Source organism: Chiroxiphia lanceolata, chromosome 7, assembly GCF_009829145.1.
Source record: "Chiroxiphia lanceolata isolate bChiLan1 chromosome 7, bChiLan1.pri, whole genome shotgun sequence".
Classification (NCBI taxonomy): domain Eukaryota; kingdom Metazoa; phylum Chordata; class Aves; order Passeriformes; family Pipridae; genus Chiroxiphia; species Chiroxiphia lanceolata.
In genome coordinates, this window is record NC_045643.1 from 15,293,403 (window position 1) to 15,318,945 (window position 25,543).

The following is a 25,543-nucleotide window of genomic DNA, read 5'->3' on the forward strand; positions in this document are numbered from 1 at the left end:
AGTATTTGTATTACTAGAGTGTTCCTAAAAGTCTGAACTACAGCATTCATGCTGAATAAGCAAAATTTGAAGGTACTACAGCTATTTTACAACTTTTCCTGCTACAGGATACTTATAAATGTTTGTAAAGAAAAGCAGCTCCAGGGAAAGGACTGAAAAGTTGTTTCATCTCCAAAGATCACTGGAATAAAGGGATTTAAAGTTTGCATATTTCACACAGCTGATCTTACGGAAAAATTACCAGAGTACACATCATGAGAGCCAGACTGCCAGTAACCTTACACGCCAATAAAAGTGCAACTAACAGAACTAAACAAGATCTCTGAAGATTCTCATATTTAAAGGTAGAGGCTACCTGTACAACCTTGTGGTTTAAATCCACAGATCCTAAGGGAGAAAACTCAGCTAAGTTTCTCCTGAAAAAACTGCAGAATGAACCCATTACTTCAAGGTGTGTAAGACTCTCCAGCATATCAACATGAAAAGCGAGTCATGAGGCCCACATCAGCCACTGGGGTTCTGCGACTTCTGTAATTAGAGAGCATTGCCTGTCATCAGTCTACAGACTATAATAAAATACGCTAGGAGGACTCCTCCCTATACCAGTCAGACATGGAAATCTAACTCAGAAAAAGACAGCCAAAGCTGATGCTGTCTCGCACTTTTGCAAATATAAAACGCGTTTAACTGTCCACCCGCCCAGTAAGCCTGTAAGTTACCAAGTTCTATAACAACTCTTCAAAAGACATATGACAAGTCTGTGTAATTGTTACCCCAACAAAGCTTGGATTAATGAAAACACTGCTTGGCAGGCTTCTGTACTACCAAAGTTGGTACTTCACATAACTTTACAAGAAGAACTGCACTGCCCTGAAAAGTGCAATGCAAGTACTGTGACTCCAAATACTGTGCAGAAATACTACAGGATGTTTTACGCTCCCCTTACCTTTTTGCACTAGTAGATAGCTTAGCAGTAGTTTTGCTGGATAGTTTGGTGTTCTTCTTCTGCTGAGTGGCAGAGGGCTTTCGCTCCTCTTGCTCTTCGGGTTCAGGTGCAGGTGGATCCCTCTGATCAGCATCTGAACTACCACTGCTGGTACTTGGACTTTCATCGTCTGACCTCTGCCTATCACTGGACATCGTGGGGAACTTTTTTGGGGAAGGAAAAGAAAAGAGGCACAGTTAATACAACAAGCAGGACTCTCTCCTGTCACTCTCCAAGTTCCATTGACCATTGCCTGTCACCAGACATCATAGGGAACTTTTTTGGGGAAGAAAAGAGGAAGAGTTCATACAACAGTCAGGACTCTCTTTTTCCATTCCCCAAATTCCAGGGAACAATTTGAATAGGTGTCAACTCAGTTTCAGTGAGAAATTAATCAAAATATACGTCTTTGTCTCATCCCCAACGGCTGCAGTTTGACAGCTACAAAGCAATATTTACACTTCGGAAAATACAGATATTTCCAATTTTTAAACCCACTCGCATTTTTTTCATACTTTAAACAATATGCCAATTGTCGACTTTGTTCTAAGGCATGAGACAGATTTAGCAGGGTACTTAGGCAATGAACATTAATAACTTATGACACATTGTAAATAACAGACCTCACTGAAAATGTTTTTTAAAAAGTCACTAATACCCTGTAAATATTTACACTGGAGCAGAGCATTTTATTGGGTCCAAACACCAGATCCCCCCTCTCCCCCTCTCTCCGAGAAAATACATTGCCAGTAACACTTCGGTTGATTTCCGATGGAAATGTACACTTGCTCTGTGCATTTAAAGGGCTGGCGCGGGGGGGCTGGGGCGGGGGGAAACGGGGTTTGTTTTTTTGTTGTTGGTGGTGGTTTTTTTAGGAAGGGGAGAAAACCCGCGATGCATTTAAAGCCACTGGGGCAGCAGCAGCCCCGGTTATTTACATGGCCAGCAGCGAGAACTGCATTTGGCCACCACAGAGCTGCCGGAGGGGGAAGAAGCATAATTCAAACTGCACCTTCTGCACAGCTCTCCCCTCCGCCGCTCCCCGCGCAGCTCCGCCAGGCAGACCGACATTTTTCCGCCGATCGGGAAAGGCGGGGGTTGGGGGGAGGGGGAGGAGGGGGCTGCCCCGGCGGCCGGGGGGGCCGAGGAGGAGCGGCGGGAGCTGCGGCAGGGCTGGATCCAGGCGGCCGCCCGGCCGCGCTTTGTGGGGAGCGCCAGCCCGGCTGGGCTCGGCTGGGCTCGGCTCAGCTCGGCGGGCGGCGGCGGCGGCTCGCCCGGCCCCGCTCCGCACCGTGCGTGTGCACCAAGTGAGGCGTGAACTCGGGCCGGCCCCGTGCCCCCGGCCGCCGCCAGGCAGCGAGCGCCGAAAACAAGAACAAAGCTCCTCTACCAGCCCCCCCGCCTCCTCCCCGCCTCCCCCCACCGCGCTCGCCCAGCCGCCGCGGCGGCCGCCTCGCCCGCCGCTCCCTTACCTTCGCCGGCGTCCTGTCCCGCTGCTGGGTCGGAGGGGCGGGATGGCGGGGGGCCGGGCCGGGCCCGCGGTGCCCGAGGAGGGGACGGAGGCGGCCGGGGGGCTCTACGGCGGCGGCGGCGGCTCTGTGGCCGGGCAGTGTGGAACATTGAGAGCCGGAGCAGGGGGGGACGGGGGGAGGCGCGGTGCGGCCCCGCGGCCGGCGGGTGGCGCTGGCGGGCCCCGCTCTGCGGCGCGGGCTCCCGCGGCGGGCCGGGGGGCCGGGGCGGGGGGCGGCGGGAGCGCGCGGCGGAGCGGGGGCGGGGAGGGGGCTCCGGCCGCCCCCGGGATCCCCCCGCCCCCGCCCGGCCCCCCCCGCCCGCCCGCGGCCGCCGGCGGAGCTCCCGGCGGGCGGGGGAGGGGAGAGGAGAGGGGGCGCTCGCTCCCGCCCGGCGGCCAACAGGGTGCGCGCAGGCGCGCTCCCGCCGGGGCCGGGGGCGCGCGTGCTCCGGGCCGGGCAAGGACAAAGCGGCGGCGGGGGGGGGTTCGTCCCTCGACGGTCCGAGCTCGGCGCCTCCCGGAGAGCCCCGGTCCCGACGGGCTTCAGCCTCCAGCCCGACGCGCCCTCCCGCGGGAATGGCCATGGGCTTTGCCAGGCCAGTGCCCAGCCAAGGCAAAGACCAGGGGCCGTAGGGTCTCCCCAACCCTTGGCCTTGTCAGCCACCCCACCTCACACCTCACACCTCACCTCGTGCTTTGCTCCTGGTGCCAGCGCAGGGACACTCAAGAATGGGACAATTGGTGGTTTCTCACCCCACCACCAAAAAATCCCTGCCCTTGGCACATTGTCACACGTGGGAGCTGAAGAAACACCAGCCACCTTGCTGGGGTGCCTCACCACTGTAAACAGGAGTATTCGGCATCAAAACCAGAGTTAGTTGTTCCATGAGCAGCCACTGTGCCAAATCATAAATGTTTTAAAGAGGAAAGGGGATAATCGATAGCGGTTGTGGTAGGTGTCACAGGAAGGTGGTACAGGATAGAGATGTAGCTCGTTTTCCATCCCATCGTGAATGCGTGGTGCTGGTGTGCACTGGAACAGCTTCTCATGCCCTGTGCCCGGGCACACCATGTGCCCAGAGCAACCCACCAACTGAGGGAATATAAATATTCCAAACACTGCAACAAAATCTAGTTTTGTAAAAGAAGATTAGTCTATCTGTGAAAAGTAGATGAGGTTGTGGATAACCGGAAAGGGTTAACAATTACTGTAAATGTTTGTGCAATTTACATGAAATCTCAAGGCTAACATTGCTGTCCAGTACAAGGGCTTTCACCTTGATGGCTTTTACCTCAAGGGCTTTCATTAGCAACAGCCTAATGACTTAAAACTACTGTGTTTTCTTAGCTTGTACAGGATCAAGGGGTCAGACGGCATATATTGTGCTCTAGAGGGAATAAACAACCGGTGTGTCAGGGAATACCCTTCTCTGGGTAGCTGAAGTTAGCTCAGTTGAAAACTATGCTGAAGATTTGGCAAGAGAATTGAATGATGTGATGTGGAGGAATACTGGAGGTTTGTTTGTTAAAGTAGGCTATAGAGAATTCCCAGATCACCACTACAGGCAATTTGCCCCTGAGGTATGCTGTAGAAAATTCCTAGCATAAACAGTATCTGGCATGATGAGCAATCTGGACATAATTAGTAAAAGGGAAGCATGGCAATATTCCTTCCCCCCCCATTCTGTTGATGATGCTCAAGATGAAGCTTACTGAGCTTTGAAAGTCAGGATTATTTAAAATTTTATTTTATTTCAGGTGAAAATTTGCAGTCGTCCAAAAAAAAGTACTAGAAGAGTGTGCACTACAGAATGAAAGTAAGTAGATTGGTCAAGAGTTACACACCACATCAGCTACTACATGTTGTGTGGTTCTGTGGCTTTCAGGGTATAAAGTGAAAATTAAGAAAGCCCATTTAACAAAGCCTAATAGAAAAGCAACCCTAGATTTTATTTTTTTCCCAACCTTTTGTATTATATTAAAACAGATTTACTACAGCAACATGGATATACAGATATTTATTGGATTGAATAGTCATTTGACATCAGGTCTAAAGGATGACACTTTGTTCTTACTTTCCTTGGGTATGTTTGTTGTGTTGTCATCCACAGAAAGAATGCTGCACTGAGAGGTACAGTACAGTTTGAAGGCGAGGGAGAAATGCCGATTGTAATAGTCATTGTTACAAATCTACTCTCTCTACTTTTTCATATCCCACATGATCTGACTTCAGCATAATTTTAACTGTTGTACCCATCATGAATGCTTTTCTCTGTCAGTTTATTGGGTGCTCAAGTTTGGAAGTGCTGGTGGCATTGTAAACTGCAGAGTCTTCCTAAGGAAGTCCTGGGCACTCAGAGTGAGGCCTACGTTTTTTTCCCCACTCACTTGCCTTTGTTGTTTGTGTTTTGTTGCTGTTGTGTTCTTTGGGTTTGTTTTTTTTAACGAGCCCTGCTTGCAAAGATGGTCAGAAGCTCAATGCCTTTTTGAGTCTGTCTCCATCCCTGCTCTGTCAGAGCACAGTTTCTGGTAGCACACAGAGGTTTAACAGCTGCCTTGTGCTGCACAGACATCTGAAAATATTTTTCTAGGTTTAGGAATTCACAGTTCAGTCTCCTCCATCTGACTTGAAGTTCTTAGATAGCAAACAACGCAATGCCTGGGAGTAGAACTAGGGTGAAAGGCATTTTCTGCTTCTCAGAAGAAAACTGTGAGGGATAGAAAAGTCATTGCTTGATCTCCTTGCCCCAATCCTTTCAAGGGTGTACAGATGGTAAAATAAGGCCAGCATACATTTTTCATGATTAAGAGCTGCTCAACTGAAAATACTACTTAATGTTTACAGTTGTATACTTCATCTTCTTTATCACAAAATCACTGTCTCCTGCAGTAAATACATCTTCACCTAGGAATGCATCTGTCTGTTCTATGTGTGTTCCCATTCCAGGTTGTGTTAAAGCCCCTGTTGGAGCCCTACTGCAGTGCCACAGACAGATGAGCACAGCCTGCAGAATCAGGAAATTAATACAATTTTTTTTTCCGAAAAAGTAGATGGGGTAAAATTTAGATTGTGTTTTTATTAGTAATTAGTGTCATAGTAGCAAGTCACAGTAGCAAGTAATACTCCTTGTAAGGTAGATCTTGTACAAATATCCAGCATGTCTTTTCCCAAGATAATTAAAAGTTTTAACAGAGTGCTAGGAAAGTAGATTAGGCAAAAAACTTGGGCCAGGAAGAGATGTAGTGACTTACAGAAGTGAGTTCAGGAAGCCTGCTACAAAGTCAGTAGCTGCAGCTCATCCTATCATGCCTTAAACTTACAATCATCACCATAAATGTGATTATTCTTACATTGTGATGCTGTGGATTCATTTGGGTTTATGACGGAAAAACAAGTCCCTAAAGAACAATGTCCCTACTATGTTTCAATTAATTTGTGTCCTTAAGAATTTACAAGAACAGCAGAGATAAGTTTTTTGTCCTCAACCTGAGAAATTAAGTCAGTGTGGCAGTGGACAGCAACCATTAAGAAACCACCTCCCGGTCCCTTTTTCAGCTGATGTTTAGCCCATCTGTTGGTTTTGTGTTGCCACCTTACAAATCTTGGCATGGGAATATGGTGGAGGAAGGATGGGGAGGGGGCTGGGGGGAAGAGATGAAGGCAAAAGCCAGAACACTGCTGTGCTTCAGTTGTTCTTTTTTGAAGAACGACTTTTTGGAAGCTGCTATAGCTCAGCAGTAGTCTTGAGACTGCGCTAATGCAGCCTATCACAACTTGGGATGCTTAGAGGAGTTTTCAGGATATTTTTACTTTCTCTGAATCCTTACGTGCTTGAATAAAGCCAGGAGGAGAATTTTCCCAACTGTTTTTTAGCACAGGAGTTAGCTGTTTAGCCAGGGTTCTTTATAATGTTGAATAACTGCTGTATCTAAATCCATAGAAAAATACTTGGCGGGCGCTAAAGCACTACAGATATTAATTAATCTTCATCGCAATCCTATGAAGTAGACAGTAAGTCCTACTGTTTGGTATACATTGTATTTGACAATTGTATTTTACACACTGAAAGACTAAATGGTCAGTTGGGTACTGGTTTTTAATGGGCAGATATGTATTAAGCACTTAAAAACATAACAGATAAATGCATGTTTTTGAAGGACAAAGTCATGTAGAAATGTTTGTATTTCAATGTTCCCAGGGAGTTCTTGTATTCTATTGTGTAAATTCTTTCCTTGTGTGTGGATTATTGATGCAAGGAAAAAAACACAGTGGCCCCTTTGGGGTTCCTCTAGTCATTCATACGAATCAAGTGTCTGTGCATGTCAAATGAGTATCAGTGCTTTAAAAAATATCCATATTTTATTTTTTATTGAAGGCAGCTTGTATTCACAAGCTTTTAACCTCTGTAATTTTTGTTCTGCTTGGAAAGCTGTAGGAAAAATGAGAAAAATTAAATAGAGGAAATTCAGGTGGGATTAGTCCATCTACTGGACAATAGTAATTCATATGTCATAAGGATATTTCCCTCAATAAATAAGCATTATTTCACCTGCAAGCAGTGTCACAATGAGAATTTTTTTCCCTTGACATTTTAATTGAAAAATTATCTTTGATGTATAGATATGGGTAGTTTCAGCTTGCTTTAACACATTTAATTTTTAGTGCAGTATCACGAATGTTTGACTATAGTAGAGTAAAATGTAAATACTGGCAGACTTTTACCAGTACCAAAGTGTGAGAGCAATAGGTCTATAAGCAACTTCATAAATTCCAGAAAATGATTTTGTGGTGTATATTCAACGGTACAGTGTGTAAATCGTAAGTTAGGGAAAAACAACTTGGCTCTACATATACAGCCCTGGCAGACCAGCATTTTTTGAAAACTTTCAGTATGAAATCTACCCCTTTTCTTACACTGGGTGTAGTAAAATAGTATTGTCATTCTTGGTATGTGTGGTAATCTGCTATGAAAGCTGTTGTAATGAATAATGTTGAAGGCCTAGTAGAATTCTCATTTCCCTGTTACAAACAGAGTTATTCCACCCTTAAACCATCTCAGACTGAATTGTCTGTAAGTATATACACAAGCATACATCTCAGTGCTATCTACAGACTGCTTAGATTGGAAACCTTTGGCTCCGTAAATGCTTTGGCTTCAAAAGACCAAGGTTTGAGTGAAAGCAGAAAGTTAATAGGCTGATAGTAACAGAGCCAATATCCTCATTCATGCCAGCTGAAGGAAGGCAAGATGATTATAAAGTCAAACTCACTTGACTGAGATGAGGTCAGAAAGAAACATACACATGAGGCAGGCATTATTCATGAGCTGATGGATGTTTTTATAAAAAAGTAATAATTAAAATTTACATGACTAAATTGGCCCATCCTGAGATTGTTATTAAGAAAAAGGATCCTGGACAGCTCCTTACTACTTCAGTCTGACTAACCTATTTATTTCCCTGGGGTTAGGTGGATAAGAGATTTCCTTCATCACCTTTAGGGCTGGTGACAATTGGCACAATAGCTTTATCTGGCTTATCAGCAGTTTGACACTTCAGTCCCCATCAGGCTCTTCAAATTCTGACATCCCATGGAAGAAGAAGGAACCGATCAGCATTTAAAGCAAATCTTACAAATTCCCTGAGAGCAGTCACACCTTTTAGTGATGAGTCACGGCACTTTACATTTGCCTGCCTGGAAAGCCAGTGACACTTCTGAATGCACCCTAATTATAGGGAAAGTCCCATACATATTTCCCATTATCATGTCTGCACTGGATAAAAGGCCAGCTTGGCTGATGCCTGTTCTACAATAAAGAAGCAATACTTTTTTAGCTATAAAGATCAGTATTACCAAAGATTCCTGTGAATTAGCTTTGTGGCATCTTGCTTTTTGACTAGGAACATTATTGTCTGCATTTATCCACTCCCTTCCTGCGTCAGGAGCCCTAACCTTCCACAAAGGGACAGGAAAGACAAGTCAGGGCCCTATCATGATAAATCACCCCTGGAAATGACTGGGCAGGGCTGATCTTCCACAGCCCAGACTCCTGAGTGTCCTGGGCAGTTTCTGCAATAGATGTAGGTGTTGCAACTCCTAGCAGTGACTCTTGTGTCCTGGTCAGCGGGAGTTGTTCCCACAGCAGTTGTAGCAGGAGCAACTGTGTGTCAGGAACTGATCTCCACCCATGGTAGTGGTGAGAGCTTGGATGGGAGGACAGCCCTAGCTGAAGACTCTCCACGTATTTGATCTGTTACTTCCTGTGCTGGAGCAGTCACATCCAAGAGGAGAGCCTGGGTGGTGATGTCTTAAATAATTGCAGCTGAAGCCATCTGAGATGGGAAGTCAGGCCCTGGAGATACAATGGCAAAACTCAAGGGCTAGAAAAGATTGGATCCTCAGGGCAGGTAGAGGGTTTCTGTTTGTCATTCAGCATGTTGAACTGTTTCTCTGAAGTATTTTGAGTAGTGAAGTGGTGCAGACTTAGCAATGAGCTGCTTTTAGTGTTACAGTCATTTTTATTACCCCCATCTGTGTGATGTCAAGATGTGACTATCTTCAAGTAGCTATTTTAGTATCACCAGCCGGAAATCTTTGCCCAGGAAAGAAGTTATGATTAGCAGGTGTGAGACCAGTCTGATTTTAGTATTGTCCCATGGTTTCAACAACAAACTCTTTCAGCTTTTGTGTCTTTCTGTAATGAGAATTTCCATTTTACACTTCAAAGCAACATCCTCTTTCTGAGTGAGAACTGAACCAGGCTCTCTCTGGAGTCCTTAATTACTTCTAGACTGGGAGGGGAGCAGCTGATGGATGAGTGTCCTTCCTGGTCAGCCACGTGTGCTGCCTCTACTGCACTCCTAGCAGAGAATGAGATAAGGATGTTCTCCATGCCCCTGCAGAGCACAGCTGCACTGCCGAATGAAGTTATTTCTCAAATTTTTTTGTCTTAAATTCCTACTGTGTCATTTCCCTACCTTTTTCACATGTATGTCAACAAACTGATTGTTGTATGTTTTCCAGTGCAGTAATCCCAGCTGCTACTGAAGCTCTCCTTCACAGTGCAGTGTGCCACTGCAGTGCCTGCTTTTCCTTACAATGTTTGATAAATATGTAAATTCACATACTCCATCTCTTCAGGTAGGGTGGCTGTATGACTGCACACTTGTGTATCGGTGAATATGCTTTTCATGAGGATGACACACTGGGGCAGGAGCTTGAGGTGCAAGTTTGAAGTGTGATTAGCACAATGAAAGTGTCAGTTAAAATTTAAATTTAAATTTCCAATCAGAGTTGAGCTGAAATGATGCTCCTGTGTTCTGTGCAAAACTGAGAAAGTCTAGGAAATGCAAGCTTAATTCATGCCAGTTCTGCTCGGATTGGACTAACTATAGTATGGCCTATTCATACTTGAATTTCTAACAGTTATCCTTTACTACCATTTTACTGTGTTCTCAGTAATATTTAATAGGAATATTAACATACTGTGGTTTTAAGAGTACTTTTTGGTTAAATAAAAATAGAGGGGACTGTACTATGACAGAATAAATAAGAACATGGTGCTAACTTCAAAACAGCAGAAAAAATATGCCAATGAAGCTGCTTCCACTCATCTAACATCAAAAGATGACTTTACTTTGTACTGTATCCATGATCTTGAAAGCCACGAAAAAATCTCTCAGGGGTATTCTTATTCCTAAGTTACCTTACGTTGTTTTAATTAATTAGCTAAATGGAGATCATTATTCCTGAGGTCTGCTTGTTTTTCTCCCTCTTTCAGCTATTTGTGAGAATGAACTTCTAGCCTTTGCTGTCAGGGTGATCATGATTTTAAATAGTAATGTTCTTGCTAGTAGACTGTATTAATCCTATGAGTGGAAATTTTAAGATAGGGGACATCTTGGTCAATGGAATCAAATTAATCTAATTTAGTGTTGAACTGGGACACAGGTGTTTAAATGCCAGCATATAAACAGATGGCCAGGTTGTTTTGAAAAGAGCTAGTAGCTCCCATCAATGTTTTATATGATGTCTCCTAATACCCAGTATAGATATCTGACATATTGATGTGTTATTTTACTGTCTCAGCATCAGATCAAGGATAAAGGAGATGTAGAACCAAAATGGTTCCATTAATCAGAATTATTAGCATATCCATTTAATAATGGACATTTTACAATGTGCATTTTAAGTCTGCAGAAAAAAAGATATTTTTTTCTATTTAGTTATCTTTCTCAAACTTAACATTGAAGTAGTATGGTACTGGTACAACTGTGGCTGAAACACTTGTTTGATGCCTCCTTCAATGAAAAAATACAATGACATTAAGATTCATTTTATCAAATTAATATCTATTAAACTTTGGTGACATGGATAGAGCTCAAAATGTGTGAAATCCTGAAGCAAACAAAACTCTTTTTAATTATACATTATTTTGCACTGGTTTCTCATACTAAAGAAACAGTCAAGTCAGTCTTTGCATTCACAAATTTATTTCACAGAATTCTACACAAGTAGACATGTACAGGGAAAAATAGTTTTAAAAGCGCAAATCAACTTCTTTTCTTTGCATTGTTTCTTAGCAGTTACTATGCTATTGATGAGATTATCCAAAAGCACAGTTCATGCAAGAAATGTCCAGCAGAATAGGAAAAGCTTTTGTGCTGAGGCTCAGTGCCAGCAGACCTAGTTTGTGGTTCTGCCACCAGTAAAACAATAAAAATGAGAAACAAATGGGAGAAAGCACCTGTTGACCACCTGACAGTATTCAGATATCTGGATCTCCTTTAGCATTGTCCTTTACTACACATTGAGGAAAAAAAACCCTGCAGAGGTGAGTAAATGCTCCATAGGTGAATTAATTGTCTGTTGGTTTTGTATTTTATTGACAGAAAACTCATGCTGCTGAGTGCAAGATCCAGAACTGTTGAGTTTCCGTCTCAGAGTTGATCTACAGCTCCACCATGACCTTCATTAACAAAAGCAGATCAGATGGTGCCAGTCAGTGCACTGGGCTGTTCAAAACAGCAAGGAGAGGAGGTAAGCTTTGCTGTTCAGCCACAAGTGCTAAAATGAAAGCAGTATCATCTAAATATATCTACCTTCAGGCTCAGATCTGACCACAAGAAAGGATTCCCAAGATTGGTGCTTGTAGGTTTTACATGCTGGTGAAGCTCATTTCCTAAGGCGCTTTGGTATTCACACAGACTGTACTCAGACATTCCCAAATTGTCTATCCAGTCAGTCACATGATTGTCATTCAGGTAACCACTTTGGCATATGTTGGTCACGTCACTGACTCAATTACAAATACAGGACTGTACTGTAAGGAGACCTGAGCATATTTACCAGAATAGGTCAAAGTTCTTTGGTGGGCAGTAAAGGTGCAGCTGTCACAGGACTTCATGTCCTTCAAAGAAGTTGACAGGCTTCTGGGAAAAGGCACTCCCTAGAAATGTACAATATGCCTCCTTGTGATTTGGGATGCCTGTCCATCTTTGCTGCAGGATGCTTCAATACCTGACAAAGGAGCTGCAAGATTGTTAAGATCATCTCTGAAGAAGCAAATTTGTATTTTTTTCAGAACTGTACTCAGGTGAGACCAATTTTCACATGCAACAGAACTTCCAATTAACAAATAAATAGCCTTTTTCCACCAAGCATTAGAAAGGAGAGATTTCTATTCTGTCTTCAGGTGTACTTGTTCACTAATAGTTACCGTGCTGCCTGGAATCTAAGAGATTTGCTTCCCTCTGTAGGCTGGCCCTCCACAGAATTTGGGTCAGTTTCAGAATATCATTCAATTTAAAAGCTTTGTTTTCTAGTCACTACCTAGAACAGCTTGTTTTCAGACAATGTTCTCTTCTGCCATCTACTTTACACTATGAACAGTGTTTCTACTAACTTCAAGGGTAAGTCTCATGACAGTAGAAGACTTTTGAATCCCTTGCTGAAACAGATAAGAATAATCACAACATTCAAAGCCTTCAGGGTAAAGTATAACATGTTATTTTAGCCCTGCAATCCCTACAGCTTAAAGCATCAATGAAGAAAAGAGGAAAGCAGAAAAGGTCGGAAAGGAGAGTGAGAAGAGGAAATGTTAAATAAACCCTATTTGAGGAAAGGAAAAAGTAAATTTAGACTTTTGGCCTGTCGTAATATTGGTTATTAATTTGTGAGAGAAGATCATACACTGTGGGAAAGGGCAGCAGAGATTGACAGGTGAGATTGATAGCATTGCTACACTCTGACCCCAGCAGTCACAGAACCATTCTGTCTCTGAGTTCCCTCATCTATAAAAGGAGAATTGTTCCTATTTACATTTCAGGGTCCTTGAGCATTAATCAGTGCATATTGTTAAAGCTTATTAAAACCACCAGTTGGAAATACAGAATAACCTGTGTCTTCTGGGCTGTCTTTTCCATCTCTATATATTCCAACCAAATTTAAAAAACAGGTACTGTCAGTTCAGAGTTTCTTGGAAAATAATCAGCTTTAAAAATTAAAAGAAGGAAGGCTTGTTGTGAAACACATCTAATTTTAAAGCAGAGGAGCACTGCTAATGCACATTCCTATCTGCTGTGGTGCTTGTCCCTCCCTCCTCATTTCTGTTAAGCACAGTCAAGCCTCAGGAACTGGTCAGGCTCCTTGTGAGACTGTTCTCTGGAAATAAAATTGACATTTTCTTTTGAAGGAAAGAGTTCATTTCTTTACAAGAGCTGAAAATAGCATGCCAATCTTGCCTCTTCCCCCCATGCCATGCACTCTTCTTGCCACCAGAAGAGGACTGTCCAGCAGTTGCTGTGATAGGGAAGCTCAAACTGTGGCATTTCTTCTGGAAAAGGTGCAACGGAGAAATAGAGAGATCTCTATTTGCATCATTAACCCCTATAGGTAGGGGTTAGTGATGCAAATAGAACTGCAGCCCATGTGCTCCTCTCTTGATGTCTGCCTTTCCACAGTTATGCAGGATGTGATTTGCACCAGTGACATGGTTGTGAAAAGCACAGTGGGCATGGGCAGTTATGGAGGGCATTGCCTTTTACATCATGTTCAGCACTACTCATTACAACGCTCCTATCAGCAAGGGGAGTACAAGAGCTGATGAGATGGTCTGGCCCTCATTAAGCTAATGTCTGGAAAGGATTAAAATCCTTCAGTTGCCTTTTTGTATTTTAAATTAACATTAAACTCACAATAAATTATGAAATACAACCAAATATCTTTTCATCCTCAGATCAGGTTAATTGTAATCTTTACAATTATTCCCATTTTTGTAACATTTCCAAACCAGTTATAGTGTCAGTGGCTACATATATTCACTGACTATTAGTTACTCTTTAGCTGTCACAGAGCTCCATAACTTCTCTCACCATGACTTCTTTCCCAAGGCAATCCAGGAGCATGAGCCTTCTTTTATTGAAGTTTGTTTTCCAACATCATTCAAATATCTGTGCTGAACAGCTTCTCATTCTTGCAATTGCAATATGCAATATTCTTTTTTTTCCCCTCTCTGCTCCATCTTGGAGAATATCAATGACATCCAGAGCCTCTGATCACTGCCATCTCTTATGTTACCTGAAATATATAGGTTTTTTCCTTTTGTAGGTTCCATTGCTTGCATCACTCCTCTGTGCTCCCACAATTGATATTCTTTACAGGAGAGTTGTTCGAACTGTTTGTTAGAGCCCCCAACAGGTTTCCAGTGGATCGTAGGAGCTGTGAATTTTTAGACTCTTTAAGGAGCAATGAACTACTTTGACTTCCTGGCAGTCTACATCTGCAGCTGTTATATAAAGCTAGTTTTCACTTCCTTGCTTGCACTTGGAAGTGCTGAGCAGATGCTGTTTCCTCAGACAAGTGGAAGGACTGAGTGGATAACATCTCCTCTGAGAGACCCTCCTCTTTTTCCTCTTATAATTTGCATGAATTTGTTCTTGCAAATAATATGAGATGATACCCTCCAGAGGGACTAGTTGTTAAGCGGTACCAATCTTTACTCCCCAAAAAGCCAGTTTTTAATTTCCATATTCTCATCCATTCTCCTCTTCTCCTCTATTTATTCTTCTTTGTCTTCTCTGAATTTTTCTCATCTTTCTTTCTCTTTGCATTTGTCTGCTTTCTTCCTCTTAAGTTCTCGTTAGTCAGGTTGGCCACCCATCTCACTGCCTCACTTCACCTTTCATTCCAGGTCTGCTCTTCCCATTTGAATGCCTGCTTGTCCAGCCTTGTCACTTCTCACCATAATAAACCAACTGTTCCTTGTTAGTGCTTCCTTCATCTGGTTTTAGGCCTGTTTTTTTTAGGAAACAAAATGTCTCTAATTATACTGTATAAATGCATTTTAAGCCTTTGTCAAAACTTGGAAGAGGAGTAGAGGGATTTAGTGTCTTTAAGTTTTATCAAAGAAGATGGCCACACAGAAGAAAAAGAGTTTACTTCATAGTCCTCTGAAAAGAAAGAATGCAGTTTGATCTCATTTTTACTAGACAGTAGAAAATCCACGCAGAGGACTGTGAGACTCTCGTTGTATTAGGTATTAGTATTAGAGATTATATTATTAGTGTGGGTTTATCTTCTCTGCGAACTCTCCAGATGCAAAGTCTGATTTTAGGTTTCCCCACAGGTGCATTTTTCTCCTATGTGTATTCTTTGCTGTCCAATAACAAATAAACTCATAGTATATTCCTAGTATTATGGAGTAGCAAAACCAGTCAGTCATAATGTGCAACTCCAAAAGAAAGAAGACTTCATAAACACTTATACTTACGGAATTACTACTTTCTGGCACTTGTTTCTTAATCTATTGTATTGTTTAGATTGTAAATATTTAGGATAAGGGATCATCTCTGGGGTTTTTTTTCACTATATTGTATTGGAGTAGTAAGCAATGGCTATAGTTAGAAAAATGGTTCCCATAGTTTTTAAACATTTCTATATGTTACGTATGTTTTAGGAAGATTAAAGAAAACACATGCTTTCAGTGGCACTGCCTTTTGACAGTATTAAGTTGAAGATTCCTTAACACATGCTTGGAATATTTCAGTCTTATCTTAGTACTATGAAATTCTTAATACAGGCATTTCTCGGGAATATAGAAATTACAAGTGTGAAACATGTTGTAAGAAATAATGAGCAAAGGTAAGTAATATCCCAGTTGAAATCAAAGCAGAAAATACCTAAATCATTTGAAAAGACATGAATTACAGTAAAGTAGCTGTTGTACAGTATAATGATGAGAAATGACTGTGATCTATAGTAGAATGGACTCATCTTGCAGTGAGTGAGCCCAGGTCCTACAAAAATAGCAGGGAATCACTCCTGGCTAGAAATATGTACTTGGACAACACCAGAAAAAATGTAAAAAAAAAATAAATCTGTTTTTTGTAAAGATAATTTTTCACAATTATTCCTGGAGGAGTCATGATGCACCTGTGTAATTCACCCTATTTTGTCTGATTTATATAGGAGTAGTGAATACATGTGAGATATTTTCACACATACACACACACAGAGAATAAACCATAACCAAGGATATGAAAAAAATGGTGGATTTAGTGACAGTTAAAAATTATCTGAGTAAAAATGGAAACATTTTTTGCATCCTGTGCAGTCTGCTGTACACTCTGTGTCCTGTGTGTAATTTCTGTGTGGAATGTCATAATTCTTATTTGGTAACATTTTGCACTGGGTTAAGTTATACTGTAGCTGCAGGAGTTTGATAAACAAATTACTTTTCTTATTTACCTATTACCTTTTTCCTCACCTAGAATATGTTAAACAAGTTTCAGACATGACCTGGTTCCAAATATGAATAGGTTTTCAGTAGCAACGTCATATATCTTAGTTGAATGTGTAAAGAAAAAGAAAAAACAAAAATGTTTTAACTCGAGTGCACTGTTTTCATACCTCAGCATATTTGTGTTCCTCAGGTGTCATATAAGTGATAAATTAACACTTTTGACAGCAAATATATTTCTATATAACCTTCTTCACAATGAGTGACTAGTTATCAAATTTAATTGCTAACTATTCTCTGACTTTGCAAAAATTCTTGAACACCATAGAATTTCATGGATAGGTTTGCAGGGAAAAAGACCTAACTAGATCCTAAGAGGGGGGGAAACAGTGTGTTCTTAGGCTGTGTTAACTAATTGGTTCATATAAATGTTTTCAAATATAACCAGTTTATTTTTACAAACCTGCCCCCTTTTCAGCCCACATCTTTAGTCATTAGTTTGCTTTTCTTTTCAGGATTCCTCTTCTATGTAAAGAGCTGTGTGAAATGTTCCACGTGGAAAATTAACCCACAGTATATTGCTGTTTAATGGAGCTCCTGTTAGATAACAGTGAGAGATGAAACCCTAGGGCTTTTCATTTTAGCCAGGACACAAAAGTAATGACAATACAGTCACCAGTTGATGATCCAAGGGCTGAAGCACCTCTTCTCTGAAGATAAGCTGAGAGAGTTGGGGTTGTTCAGCCTGGAGAAGAGAAGGCTTCAGGAAGACCTTAGAGCACCTTCCAGTGCCTAAAAGGCCTACAAGTGAGCTGGAGAGGGACATTTTACGAGGGCATGGAGTGATAGGACAAGGGGTAATGGCTTCAAATTGAAAGAGGGTAGATTTAGATAAGATATAAGGAAGAAATTTTTCACTATGGGAGTGGTGAGGCACTGGAACAGGTTGCCCAGAGAAGGTGTGGATGCCCCATCCCTGGAAGTGTCCAAGGCCAGATTGGATGGTGCTCTGAGCAACCTGGTCTAGTGGATCCCCCAAGGCAGGTGGGACCTAGATGATCTTTAAGGTCACTTCCAACCCAAAAGATTCTATGATTCTATGAATTCAGCAGCTCCATGAGCAGCACAGAAGAACCATTAAGAATCCCAAAGTGGCTGTTACTATCTGTCATCTTCCCATGCTGTTGCTTGTACTTAGACCAAATATTGTTGTCATGGAGTTATCATTATTATCAGGTTCATTTGAAACTGGTATAAAACCTGAAAGATTTAATTCAGACACAGTTTACACAGTTTAATTGTTTGATTTCCGTGGAGTTGCAATTACACTGCAGCAGGTCTGGATCTGGATACACATTCCCTACCAGGAGCTGTTATACTGCCAAGGTGTTCTCTGCATCAGTGTGTGTCAGTTTTCTCCTCTGCCTTTTTCAGCTTTTGGTGTCACTAAGTTACCAAACTGTCCCAATGCAGAAATGTAGCTCTAATTCTGGGATGTACTAGTTTCTTTATTTTTCTTAACTATATTCACAGTGGTGGATGCCTTTGTACTGCTGAGACAATGACTGAATTTAGCCCTTCAACAACAGCAGCTTCAGTACCCTTATTAAAAATGAGATTGTGATCACTAGATTCTACATTCATACATTGATGTCTTTGATCACATCCTGTCTATCCCAGCCAAACCTATGTTACTCTTTTCTCTGAGGACTGATTTGCAAATTGAACTCGCCATTTCTGATGAAAAAGCTTGATTTTGTTCAAGTCCTCTTCTGTCCCGTAAGTTTGAAATCTTTTCTGGTCCACAGATGAGCAGTACTTACCTGTATATTCTCATCTGCATTTCTTCTCCATTATTTACAATGTTTAATTAGTATCAAGAGGTATAAATTATAGCAAGTACAAGCTGTATGAAAAGCATTTAACAAATTAAATGTGGTCATCTCTTCTTGAAGAAAAAAGTCAGATGTTCTGATAAATTACTGACTTAGCAGTAAGAAACATAACATATCAGTTGGTGTCTTTTCCATATGTATTTCTTCTCTGATTATGCCAGAAACAGCTGTGTTTAGTAACCCTTAACCTTAGGAAATGTAAAATTAATTTACCTAAAATAGGAAATCAACATTTTCTGTCAACAAGTGCTATGAAGGCAGTATCTTTTCTAGGTGTACTCTACAGGAATCAAGGAACTTATACCCTGTAAATTTTTCAGATGTTTGAAAACATTCTGGTCTTTATTGTTGATTAGTATGTATCTGCTACTTATAATGGCCTATTTCTGTAGGCTGTTCAGCACGTATGGAAAAAAGCATAAATAAAACTTGCAATTTTTCCTTCAACATACGATTTATAAGCAAACAGAAAACATTCCATGAAAAAAAACCCTTCATGAGATTGGATATTTGTATTGTACTGTATAAAATATTGTATATTGTATCCTGGGTAAAACTGGAAAAAAAATAGTATTAGCAAGTTAGATTTCATTGAAATCTAGATTATTCCCCTCAGATAAATGTTTATTTCAACTAAATGATCTCTAGTGAAAATATAAACCACCTGTCCTATAAGAATAGCATATGGAGGAGTGATGATGTAACTTCACAAGTCACCACATCATCATTCACATATCATCTCCTGCTGAACATAATACTTTATCTTCAAGAGGTAAATTCAGCATAATTTCAGGAAGAGAGATTTATGTTTGACATCAGGAAAAACTTCCTAGACCTAAGATTACCGCACCTTCCTTAGTGCAGTGCAAAAATAAGGCAGGTCTTGCAAGATTGTGAAATTACGGAGGATTTCTGAGAAGGTGCCAGAGGAAAATATCTGACAGAAATAGCTTAATCCTGTTCTGGAGTAGGGAGGTATACTCCTGTGATTCTGGTCATGATTGTCTCCTCATGATCAGAAGAGCATGATTCAGCATTGGCTCAAGAATTGAAAAAACTAAAGCATTTGACTTCTGTGAGAAAATTTGATTTTTCTCTTTTAACCAGCAATGAAAACATGTCAGCTGTGAGAATGTCCAATTTGTTTTACAGTCTTCAGGCAACACTTGCAGAAAAGAAAAATGATGGGCTTCCTAGAGTGCTCCACCTTGCCTATGGATCCTTTCATGGAGGAATAGAAGAAGTGCCCACACAGGTCTAGCTTTCTCCAAGAGCAGTCTAGGTGTTGAATGGCTGGCAGACAAAATAGATCTGCTTCACCTGGTAGCCAAGAATTGCCATAGAGCTGATCTGTTGACTCTGCAAGTAGGTCTGTAGGTGAAAACTGTTGTTACTTTTCAGTGGAAACAACCTGTTGAAAACTTCCCAATGACAGGCTTCTGGGCTTTCTTCGCATCTCTGCTGCATTTCTGCCAGAGTAAATTGGATCCTGTGTCAGCATAGGGGTTTGTACACAAAAGTGGAGAAATATTTTCCCAAAATAACCTCGATTTGTGCTTACATAGTGTTTTGTATTGCTGTGTATGCTGCTTACTTTAGTCATTTAATGGTGTATTGCTTAGTATGTTAATCTCTCTGCTCAGGACGGCATTACAGGTATTAAGGATATCACAGTCTTTAATTTACTGACTTATTTTTTATATAAAATTACAGCCTTACTCATCATATCAACAACTTCTGCATTTCACTTCCTTTTCATTGAATACTGCCTCATCTTCTGAACATACCTCTTAATGCAAGGCGTAATATTTATACACAAAGATTCAAGCATGATGTGCCCCTCCAGAAAACTTTTCTTAAGTGTTTGCTATTAACAACATACTTGAAATATTTAAGCTAAACCAATGAGCATTTTAAAGCATTTTCAAAAGCTTTAAAAGTTAGAAGCACCTGGGTAGAAAGGCTTAGAAAACATCTTTTCAACCATCACTCTTGGGTTGCTATAGCAATGTTTTAATAGTGTCTTATTAATAGAAAACTACCTAAATATGCCTTAAAAAATCTGTGCAAATTTGTGCAATATTTTTTAATGTCAGTGCTGGTAACAAGCTAAAGAATCTGAAGACATTAGCCCCTTTGTTTTGGGCTGCTTTAAGCCAGGATGGAGCATGCTGATTTTCTCTCTTTTGCTTTATCTCAGCCAAATGCTTATCTAAGTTTTGTAGATAACAGAAAACCCTGGTTCTGTGGTCAGTTTCTATTTGCATGTGCCAACTAAGAATACATACTCAGCTCCTTTTCTGTGCACAGTTTCCTAAACAGTTGCTTTTGTTGCTTTAAATGGTGCCTGGCTATGTCATCCCCCTGTTAGAATGTCAACTGCAAAACCATCTTCTATGGAGTGTGCTCTTTTACTCTTCCTTTGATTCTTACCCTGGCGGTGCTAGTGGGTATGTAACCCCTGGAGTTGAATTGAAACAAACCATAGAACACAACAGTATTCCTCTAACTTTGGGTGAACGATCTGTTGTGGGGGTGGGGAGTGTAATTGTAGCATTTCCTATTCCTGTTACTGAATATTATGATGGATAACAGCAGGTAAGATGTCACACTGCATGAGAAGTTAATACATTTTTCACGCTCTTCACAAAAACCTTGTGATTGTCTTACCATTGCTTTGAGGTCATGCTGTTCAGGAAGGAAATAAGGCCACTGTGGCCAGAAAAACAGTTTGTCCTGAGCCCTTAGAAAGAGTTAACTCCATCATCCATAAGGCTTTTATTCATAGGAACTGTTGCAATCTTGATTTTTACTGATGTGGACATTAGAATATAATTTTTTGTGAGCCAGGCTACTTTTTCAAGATTTTCATTGCTTCCACTGTTTCACAGTCAGCGTTTCACCTGTAAAAGAGCAAAGCAAACACAAAAAAGTAGGAAAAAATTACAAAGAACTGTTATGTCATGACTCACTGATTTACCCAAATTCATAAAGCTCTTTGATAGAGGGAAATAATTTTTCTCTTTCTATACTGAAAATAAGACATCAGATTATAGTGTTGATTATAGAATCATTGAGTCTACTTATTATTTTGAAAGTTAATAAGTACTGAATAAGATAAATGTCTTTAATTTTGTCTTGCAAGATTTTACACATTAGCCAGAAGATATTTAAATCTCTTCTGTAGAATAGAAACCTTTTCAGGAATGTCCTTCCAACTCATCAGACTTCTTGAATGTTGCCATATTTTTAATTTTGTAGTAGAATCACTCTTCTACTTTTCTCAAGCCTTTTTTTAACAAATTGTCATTTAGCTTTATTTTTTCCCCTTCTGGCCAGAACATTTTCGCATGGTTTCTGAAGGTGGTGATCACACATTACAAAAAAAGCAGTGCTGTTATATAGAATAATTGTTTTCATTTTCATGGCTTTCAAGTTAAAATTCCAGTTAATTGTTATAGCTAGTGGTTAAGGTTGACTGATGATTAAGAACATCAAGTGATGTATCTTTGTGATGAAGGAAGGATTTCTGGTGATTTTTGACACTTATTCTTTAGATTTGCCTCAAAAACTTTCTACAAATTAAACATTCCTGGATTATTGGTAGATTCTGGTTCATATAAAGTTTCTCGTTTTGAGGGAATTGCTTTTATTTTTCTTAGATCACTGATCAATTGTTTTTCTACAACCTCTTTCTGTAGTCTCCACAGTTTCTCTCTAGTAGGCTGTTCTTCTTCATAAAAGATTCTGGTTATATTTTCATTTACATGAAGTACATTGTTTAGGCTATGGAGCCTAAATTATTTTAGCTTGCAGTGAAGTTAATTTTTTTTTAAGTTACCTAAGTTTTTCAGTTGTGATTTGCTGCTTTGTATATTTTCTTTATTTCATGAAGCTTTTTTATTGTGCTTCTCTAGCCACAGAATTAAGTAATATTTCAGGGGTTTTTTAAATCCAAAGGCTACTCATTATATTCAACACTATTTTTCCTTGCTTTTCGGAAATTTTAGTACTTCTACATGATTTTTGTGAGAAATTTGTAGGATTATAGCTTAAAAACAGTCCTTAATTGTTGACTTAAGGAATGACCACTGTAGTGTATTTACGTCCATTTTTTGTCTAGACTTTGTATATGCAGTTTCTGAATATTTACTAACATTTCAGAAGATACAAGTATTTATCTGGACATACATATCGAAAGCATATTTTTCTTTGTTATTTCATCTCTATTTTATTTGGACATTCTAAGTCATCCTTCAAGAAGGGAAATTTTGACCTGTGAGCTAAATGATCAATAGTATGCTATGAATAGTCAATATGAGTGATTTGCAAACACTGCAGAAGATTGTGGCATGCTTTTATAGAAGCAATTTGTTGCATGCCTACAAATATAAAAAATATGTTCACAAATTACTCCTGAATACTAAACTTATAATAAATGTGTGCAATGTGTAATTTGACCTGATATACGTGAAATCAAATTTCAGTTGATGTTGCTTAGCCTGTTTGTTAGGTTTAACTTTACAGCTTCCTGTAATGACAGCAAAATGGATTTTAGTTTAAAGCTTAACTTTCAGAAATTGTTTCCATTTTAACTGGATGACTGTTCTATCCATTTACATGCTACCTGTATTTCACTTACAGTGTATGTAATTCCCACCCTTTAATGTAATTGATTCATTCCATGTTATTTCAGAATCCTCTACATTTTCATTTCATTTTCATCACACATCTATGTCCTCCAGCTGATTACATGCAAGGACCTAACACAGCCAAATTTGTGTGCTTGGACCATGCCAAGGACAGTGGAATAGTGTGAAGCCTGTATAGGAGGGCTCTATATTTGTTTGTTGTTGGTGTGAAAACTGGAGTTACTATCTACTGTGGCACAAAAGTGTTCTGATGCCACATAGCCACCTGGCCTCACACAGGACCCTCTCTCAAGGGAGAGTAATTTTCTGCATTGACTTCTCCCTCCCTATAAAAACTAATTATGTGGAAAGCCCGGGACAAGTAGGATGCAAAGATGGTTTTCCTCCAACCTGTAAGACCCTAATTTGTGATTGCGTTTCCAGGCCAAATTTGCTAAGGAAAACTGAATCAAGTTGCTGGCCACTTTTAGAAGTCAGTTTTCAGCTGGCCTGCATCTGTCTTTTTAGGTAGTTTGACCTGTGGCTCTCCAAAAATGTATTCAAGAATATTTCTGTAATTGGGAGACAGAATGGCAGGGAGGTATCTGGAAGGAAATGGAATTTTTTTATGACCAACAAGACATCCTTATGTGCTATAAAATGACTGCATTTATTATCCCAAAATTAATAAGAAATTATATATTTATTAGAATTACTCTAGTAATATCAATATTACTTCTTAGGTATCATAGAAGCTATTATCTGTCCTAGTGATTTTCTGCATTAAACAAAACCTACAGTTGATAGCAGTTTTGTATAGATAAACAAAATACTTTTGAAACAAAAGAACTTGGCAGCTAGAAAATTGCTGATTAGAATGATATTTCTCTGTGTAGGATGATGTTACCACCATAACTTGTGCGCCAATAGTAGCATTTTCAAAACTTTTCTGTAAACGTGCTTTACAATAAGTGTTGGCAATGGCATTTCTGACTTCCAGATCTTTAAACATCGACTCTTGCAATTGTTTTGTGGTATATATATATCTGTGTATGTGCTGTGTTTAAATGTATGTTGATTGAACAGTATGTTTATTCCATGTGGGTGATTTTTTTTAAATGAAACAGACAAACCCAGAAACTAAATACCCTTTGAAGCAAAGGCATCTCACACAAGGGAAAGAACATACTTGCTGCCTCTTACACTTACTTGTTCTGTGGGTGCCAAAAGGCAAAAATGAAGGAAGAAAAGGTGAGAAATAATCCCTTAAAAATTTCAATTTAAATATTAATTACATTAAAAATTAAAAGAGTTTTTCTGGCAATGACTACATATTTTCTGGTGCTTAAAAGGGGCATGGTGTGGCAATGAGATGTGAAAAACTGTGTTTGTACTTCTCCTCCTCTGTACCTCCCACTGAATGTCCTTAGCAGAAGAATGAAAACATTTTAGTTAGCTGTCTTTCTGCATCTGAAGGGAACTGCTACTATGTACAGATGCACACATATATGCTTAAAAGTAATAGCCATAATGCATCATTAAAAAAATGCAATCCTGATACACAGTTATTATGTAGATGTTATGTATCTGTTTGAAACCACTGCCTATGTTCACTGTCTCAGCAATATTCATATCAAAGTCTAGAGGATAATAAGTTAAAAATAATCAATAGTCATTTATCATTTAATTTATTACTACTTTCACAAATTCTAGAAGAGTGCTTGATATAATCAGCTGAAGATAAATCAGGATAATTTAATACATTAATAGTTAGAGACTCCAATTGAAAGTCTAGTTCCTTTCTGGGCTTGATTATACGTCTGTAAAATATTTCTTTTAGCTACATTAATTGGTAATTTGGCAGAAAAAATACAGCAAATTAACCAATAATAATCATCTTTTACTAAATATATTTGTATATTCTTGACTATAGAAAGACAGAATGTTTAAATGCATTAGCCCTAATCCACAGAGGGTAATTCTGAGACTGTGCCACTGAGACCACTGTCTGGATCTCAGCCTTGTGACCAAGTGCTGTGTCCCATGGTGCTAGCTCAGTGAGGAGTCTCCTAACCTTCACTTAACTAGACTGGCACTGAACCTAGACTTATACTTAGTTGTTTGGGTTCTTCTGGACTGATCTCTCTGAAAAAAATGGCTGCTGAGTCAGATGATGGGACCACAGAATGAAACACACCTTTAGGAGCTTGCAGTCAGGCACTGGCTGCAAGCACCTTTTGGTCAGCAGATGGAGTTGGATAGGTCTGCATTTGAGACTAGCTAGGTCTGTGGGCCCAGGCGTTGGATAGAATTCTGGTGGGCACTTATGTAGGAAGAATTCTGACTGACTAATCTGAAAAAAGTGATTAGCAATTAAAAAGTTAATTACTATCCTTCTGTAGTAGGTGACCAGAGCAACACTCCCGATTGGATCGGACTTTCAAAAAGAAGTTTAGGACTACAGTTCTTTAAGATGTGACAAACAAATACTACTTCTTTTTTCACCTCCCATTTTATCACATATGAAAAACAAAGCTCCCCAAAATGGTCTGGCAATCAGTAAAAGAAGACCTTGAGGCTAGGCTCCCTCCAATAACTGGAAGTGATTAAGAAAGAAAAACAACCAATAAGCATGCTACAGGTATTTGGCAATATTCTCTACCTTCTGAAATAGTGTGCTAGTACTGCTGATAAGACCATCCATCGGGCCCACAGACAGAACTAGACATTACAAATGTGAATGACTATTTCTGGAAAAGCATTTGCACTATTTGTATTAGTCC

The 25,543-nt window shown here is 40.0% G+C and overlaps 1 protein-coding gene and 1 long non-coding RNA gene across 2 annotated transcripts in view; one reads left to right on the forward strand and one right to left on the reverse strand.

Annotated features, from left to right (window-relative positions):
* UBE2E3 (ubiquitin conjugating enzyme E2 E3) overlaps positions 1–2,584 on the reverse strand; it is a 58,013-nt gene extending 55,429 nt beyond the window's left edge. The window contains exons 1-2 of the mRNA XM_032693667.1: positions 2,458–2,584; positions 947–1,149 (exon numbers count right to left, since the gene is read on the reverse strand). Of these exons, the coding sequence (XP_032549558.1) occupies positions 947–1,140 (194 nt within the window). The 5' untranslated portion in view covers positions 1,141–1,149; positions 2,458–2,584. The remainder of the gene's footprint in view (positions 1–946; positions 1,150–2,457) is intronic.
* Positions 2,585–4,253: 1,669 nt separating this feature from the next.
* LOC116789826 overlaps positions 4,254–25,543 on the forward strand; it is a 220,180-nt gene continuing 198,890 nt past the window's right edge. Inside the window, exons 1-2 of the long non-coding RNA XR_004358169.1 lie at positions 4,254–4,312; positions 11,388–11,535. This is a non-coding gene — a long non-coding RNA (uncharacterized LOC116789826). The remainder of the gene's footprint in view (positions 4,313–11,387; positions 11,536–25,543) is intronic.